This window comes from Rhagoletis pomonella, unplaced genomic scaffold (assembly GCF_013731165.1).
Source record: "Rhagoletis pomonella isolate Grant_MI unplaced genomic scaffold, Rhpom_1.0 Rhpom_scaffold_00007, whole genome shotgun sequence".
NCBI classification, from domain to species: Eukaryota; Metazoa; Arthropoda; class Insecta; order Diptera; family Tephritidae; genus Rhagoletis; species Rhagoletis pomonella.
Window position 1 is genome coordinate 3,867,725 of NW_023458561.1, and position 6,016 is coordinate 3,873,740.

At 40.6% G+C, this 6,016-nt stretch overlaps 1 protein-coding gene across 2 annotated transcripts; it reads right to left on the reverse strand.

Moving 5' to 3' along the window:
• Positions 1 to 3,171: 3,171 nt before the first annotated feature.
• On the reverse strand, positions 3,172 to 5,726 carry LOC118742257. Of its 2 annotated transcripts, none has more exons than XM_036474196.1 (2): positions 5,454 to 5,726; positions 3,172 to 3,972 (listed from the first exon to the last, which is right to left on the reverse strand). In XM_036474196.1, exons 1-2 carry the CDS (start codon positions 5,470 to 5,472, stop codon positions 3,809 to 3,811), a joined length of 183 nt encoding a protein of 60 aa, XP_036330089.1. In that variant the 5' UTR covers positions 5,473 to 5,726; the 3' UTR covers positions 3,172 to 3,808. The 2 variants fall into 2 exon arrangements, with proteins under 2 accessions (XP_036330089.1, XP_036330088.1); XM_036474195.1 differs by lacking the exon at positions 5,454 to 5,726 and adding an exon at positions 4,065 to 4,083.
• Positions 5,727 to 6,016: the final 290 nt, after the last annotated feature.

Sequence of the window (6,016 nt, forward strand, 5' to 3'; positions counted from 1 at the left end):
CGAAAGCCTCCAAAGCCATGGGTCCCGACGGAATATGCATGCTGATGCTGAAAAATTTGGGTCCTGCGGGGGTAGCGTACCTAACGGAGGTCCTCAACCTGTCAATGGCCACTCTCATCATCCCAGACATCTGGAAGGTGGGGAGAGTGGTCCCACTGCTCAAACCGGGGAAACCTGCAAACAAAGGAGATTCGTATCGTCCGATTACACTCCTTTCCCCGGTAGCGAAGACACTCGAGGCCTTGCTACTCCCGTACTTCACAAACCACCTGACCCCAGCGAAGCATCAGCATGGTTTCCGTAAAGTGCACAGTACAACAACAGCACTTAACGCCATAAACACTCAGATAACTCGTGGCCTTAACCGTAACCGTCCCTGTGAGAGAACGATTCTAGTAGCGTTGGACTTGTCAAAGGCGTTTGACACCGTCTGCCATTCCACGCTACTAGAAGATATAGAGGCCTCCTCTCTCCCACAGAGGCTCAAACGGTGGTCGGCAAATTATCTGAGTGGTCGACATTCGTCGGTAATGTTTAGAGACAAAACGAGTAAGCAGCGAAAAATAAAACAGGGGGTTCCTCAGGGTGGTGTCCTTTCCCCGCTACTGTTTAACTTTTAGATTCCCTCAACCACCAGAGGGAGTCTCGATTGTCTCCTATGCCGACGATTGCTCGATCATGGCGACTGGGAATGGAATTGATGACCTGTGTTCGAAAGTAAACGGCTATCTCTCCGAACTTTCTCGCTTCTTCACTGCAAAGTGTCTAGCCCTCTCCCCTACGAAATCCTCCGCGACCCTGTTCACAACCTGGACGAAGGACGTCAGCCTACCGCTGGGGATTCACGTCGATGACACACCAATTTCGACGGTGAATAACCCCAAAATACTCGGAGTAACATTCGACAGCCTGCTCTCCTTCTCTGCGCACTCAACCGCTATTGTCAATAAAGTACAGAGCCGCAACAAGGTCCTCAAGTCGCTAGCCGGCAGTACTTGGGGCAAAGACAAAGAAACGTTGCTGGCAACCTACAAGGCAATAGGCCGGCCGGTTTTGAACTACGCAGCGCCAGTGTGGTCGCCCGGGACTAGTAGGACGCAGTGGACGAAGGCCTGAACACCACCTGCACGGCGAGGCGCAAATGCTCCCTGTTAGGGAGCATAATATAATGCTCTGCAAGCAGTTCCTGATCGGGAGCCACAGAAGTGGCCACCCAAGCAGACAGCTGCTGCAGAGGAGCCCTCGCCTAGGCACGTCAGGAGGCATCTATATGAACTGACGGACGAAGTCCAGAGGTTCATTAAGCAACCTCTGGACCCGACAGCTTACAGACAGGCCCTGAACGGCATTCACAGGGACTCAGTCTCGAGTTATGTAGACTCTAGACCTGTGAATGCCGTTCTAGGCATACCACCCCCGGACATAGACGAGACGGAGCTTCATCTGCCTCGGGAGACACGCACAACACTCGCTCAACTTCGCTCCGGCTACTGCAGCAGGTTGAATTCCTACTTGAGTAGGTTGAATGAGGATGTGCCGAATGAGTGTCCGGCATGCGGAGAGACCCCACACGACTCGAAACATCTCTTCGCATGCCCGGAAAACCCGACAACCCTAACGGCCTTGTCCCTGTGGACAAACCCCACAGAACCTGCACGCTTCCTAGGGTTGCCGTTAGTGGAACTTGACGACAACGACTGAGATACCAACCGATCTGGGCGGGGTTGTTGTAGCCGCTACAACAACAACAACAACATACTCAAGTGCGGCTTAAATTTTTGCTACGTTTGTCGTGAATACTGCAATTATTAATTTTTGCTTCCGTAAAATTTAAATAAATTGTTGTCATTTTTTGTTTGTGTCTGTTCTGCTACGTCGCCTACTGCTGCCTCGTCGCTGAAACGTCGGTCCAGCAAAGGTTCTCCACCGAATAAAACTGTTAAGCTTGACGAAAGTATTACTCTTATGGCTGTTTGTCACAAAATTAAAGAGCTAGAGAAGAGAGTTCATCAGCAGACAGAACAGTTGTGCCCGCTTATCGAGAGTGTCTCAACCAAACTAACTGAGGTTGAAAGCAAGCTGTCGAAACGTATTGATGAGGAGATATTGTTGCTAACAACCACACTAAAGGAGACATCTACACGCATTGATGTGTTACCGCAGAACTCCACAGGCAAACACTGATGGCCTACCAACTGTCATTTTGACGACCAATATTATTGCAAATTTTTGTGCGTGGGCACTTTGATGTCTTGAAATAAGCATTTGCCGCATGACGCCACCAGACAACATTCTCTCAATTTCGGTGTTTAAAAACATTTAAATTTTAAAAAAACTTGCTGCATGATTTCCTAAAACGTAATCATAAATAATCCAATAGGGAACAGATTTTTATTTTGATTTAATATCAAAATTTCATCGATGTTACAACCAGCACGCTTTCTTTCAAATGAAAATATGGCTGTCAAACTATCGAATTGCCTGCAATAGATGTCAAGCAATAAGCGCTGACATATATTGCAGCCCATGAGAAATAGGCGGTGTCCATTGGAAATATATTTTGTGACATGGTTATCACAACATCACTGTTTTCCTGTGGAGACAGGGCCTTAGAGGAGCGTGTGCAGAAAGCTGTGGCTGAAATTGCGTGCATATCTGCGTTAGGTTGCAAACAGAGTGGAAGCGAAGCCGAAGATGAAGACGAAGCCAAAGACGAATTGCTTGCTTTGCGGGCAAGCTGGCGAGTGTACATAGTGGAAGACGATTGCGATGCAATGACAACTAAAATGGATTCGTTTTCGGATGAGGAATTTTTTCTAAATGAAAACCTTTTTCTAAAGATAAAATTAAATGAAAATAAAGAAAAAACAGGAATTCACGAAATAAATTTGTCCAGAAAAACGTTTGGAGAATTTCACCATTTGTATGATGAGTTACGGCAAGACGGACGGAGATTTTTTGATTATACGAGAATGTCAATTAATACTTTTGACTACATTTTATCAAAAATTGAGCCATTTCTTGAAAAACAATGGATCAATTTCAATACAACCCCCATCATGGCCACTGAAAGATTGTTTGTGACTTTAAGGTAGTACCATCATGCCAACTCCTGCTACGCCACCCGTGGAGTTTTTGTGCCGAACTCACTCCGAAATAAAAAAGTGCATATTTCAAACCGTATTTTTTAATCAATTTTAATCCAAAAAGTTTATTTTAATTAATTAAATGTCATTGATACATTGTTCTTGAAAAAAAGGAATATCTTCTGAAATATATTGTACATTGTCTTGTGGATTTTCGGAAAATTGCGTCGATTCCGATTCCAGAATGGCTGGCGACTGGACGTATGAGTTTGCGTATTGCGACGAGGAGCACCCGTTTTTATAGGCAAAGTTGTAAACAGATATTTGTATTTCCATTCTGCAGAGAAGTTTTTGTCCTGGATCCATTTTTTTAATGTGTGGCAACAAACTCACAAAGAAAGCCATATCCTCATTATCAGTTTGTATCTTCTGTTTTGATTTCTGTTCCAATAGATCAAGTTTTCTTTTTTCGATTTTAATTATTTCAGCATTCACTTCATCATTTCGCTTAAGTTTTTTACATGCGCTTTTTGAGGTGTTGGGTGTCTCTACTTCAAAAGTACTCATGCTGTTTTCGACGCTATAATTTTCCTTGCTTCCTTGACCCTTTGGTGTTTTATTAATGTCCATATCGATACTACTGTTGTTATCCTCATCTTCAATATAAATACTTTCCTCCAATGGTTTTTGCTGAGTCAGATTCCCCGACGACTTTCGACATTTTATCTGATCTCTAATGAAAAGCATTGACGTAAAATGTGGCCACTGTGAAGCGTTTCCATTAGGCCGCCTGGTCCTGGGTCACCTGAACGTTCAGGTGGAATCTTTTTCAGCTCAGTTCGGAATGTGTCTCTCAATTGCTTCCATTTCTTTTTTATTATTGCAGCTGAAAACCAAAAAGATATACATGCTTATGTACATAATTGATATCAATATTCAATGAAGAAAATATTGAATACGACTGATAAATATACATACATACTAGGGCCGTGCGATTATTCGATTACACGAGCAAGTTGGTTAATCAGTTATTCAGTTAATCAATTACTCGAGTAATCAAGATTTAGATTACTCAGAACGATGATTAATCGAGTTACTTGTAATATGATTACTCAAAAAAATTAATTTTGCTCGTTAAAAGAGTTTGCTTTGGAAAATGCTTATTTTCTTTTTTATATTCTGTATATGAAAAAAATATGTATGTATGTATGTATTTCATTTTAATTTTTGAAAACAGAAACGTTTCTTTCAAAGTATGAAGGAACTTCAACTGCTTTATATGTATGTATGTAAAGAGTACTTTGAAATGTTGATTACTCATTTTATTCATAATGTTGATTAATCATAAAGCAAATTACTCAAATATTTTTGTTTTTTGTTAATCAAAATCTTGATTACTCGAGTAACTGAACTTTTGAGTAGTCATAATTTCCAATTAATCGAATAATTGAGTTATTTACTTTATGATTAATTAAAATTTTGAATAATCAATTACAGTCCGATTACAGTCCTAAAACATACATATCATTAAATAAAAATAAAAGTTCAATAAAAGTTTGTTGGTTTATGAATTAAGGTATGTATTTTCTTATTGTTTAGATACCTTGCAATTGGAATTTCATTTAGGTCGCTAGCTTTTTCATTTCGAATGGGTGCTTCTACTGTTCGGTCTATTGTGATAGAAACCTGCGAAATCTTGTGGGAAGTTTTGCAACCATTGCATATACCAAAGCCTACCGAAGCCAGTTTGAAAAAAGTATCAGAGGACTACTGGAAGCTTTGGGGGTTTCCGAATTGTGTCGGATCCATCGTCAGAGCGATGGTGGAACATTTGCTTCTTCAGCACTATACAAAATGAAATGCTCTGGGGAATTAAATTTCCCAGAAGATGCTGAATTACCAAACACCACAATAACCATGCCATATGTCCTGGTAGCCGATGAAGCATATCCGCTATTAGACTGGGTACTTCGACCATATTCCAGAAGAAATATGACAATGGAAAATGAATATTTCAATTCCCGTTTATCACGAGCAAGGAGATGCGTCGAATGTGCTTTTGGCATAATGAATTCAAAGTGGAGGATATTATGGAAGCCAAAGGAAACGGTTCCCAATACTGCAGAAGTTATTGTTAGAGCTATTTATATTCTACATAACACTATAATGGAATTAGAAGACGTTGAAGTTCACATTGCAGAAGGAGAAAAATTTATTAATAATGGAAAACAAGGTAGAATAGGAAGTTCAAAGAAAATGGGTCGTATAGTTAGAGACACTTTTCGCAGTTATGTTTGTCGTAATAGAAATACGAATAACATTTAAAACCATTAAATAAACACAATAAATTAAAACATTACTACTTACTTTCTTGATTTAAAGCCATCGCAATTTCATTCCAATTTCGTTCAACAACAGCGGTTGTGGTAATATTTATTTTGCTGATCCCACAATGAAGGTTTTTCCAAAATAGCTGCAATCAATTCCTCGTTCACTAACGACATTTTTTATAAATAATTCGTGTTTATTTCACAATTGCAAGCAATTAACTAAATTGTAAACAACTCATCACAGCAAGCGAATCGTCTTTGAAAACAGTACCGCACAGTTTCAAGCTGACCGCTTGCGCAACGTCTTCATCTTCGTCTTCGTCTTTGCTTGCACTGTGATCACTTTCATATGTTTACTACTGCACTGTTTTTCGTCTTCGGCTTCGTCTTCATCTTCGTCTTCGGCTTCGCTTCGCCACTCTGTTTGCAACCTTAGAGGAGAGAGTGCTCACATGAAAGAGGAGATCATGAAGGCAACACAACAAAGAGCTGCTCCTGACATTAGCTCTGATCCAATACTTTTCCTGAAAAATCCTGTAAATCTGTCAAACAGCAAAATTACTCTCTGAAGTGAGAGTAAAAAGTGAGTAACAAAAAAAG

What these genes read in the sequence shown, in the direction of transcription:
- LOC118742257 (XM_036474195.1), bottom strand. Translation starts at nt 3,833, where the DNA reads ATGCTTTTCATTAGAGATCAGATAAAATGTCGAAAGTCGTCGGGGAAT.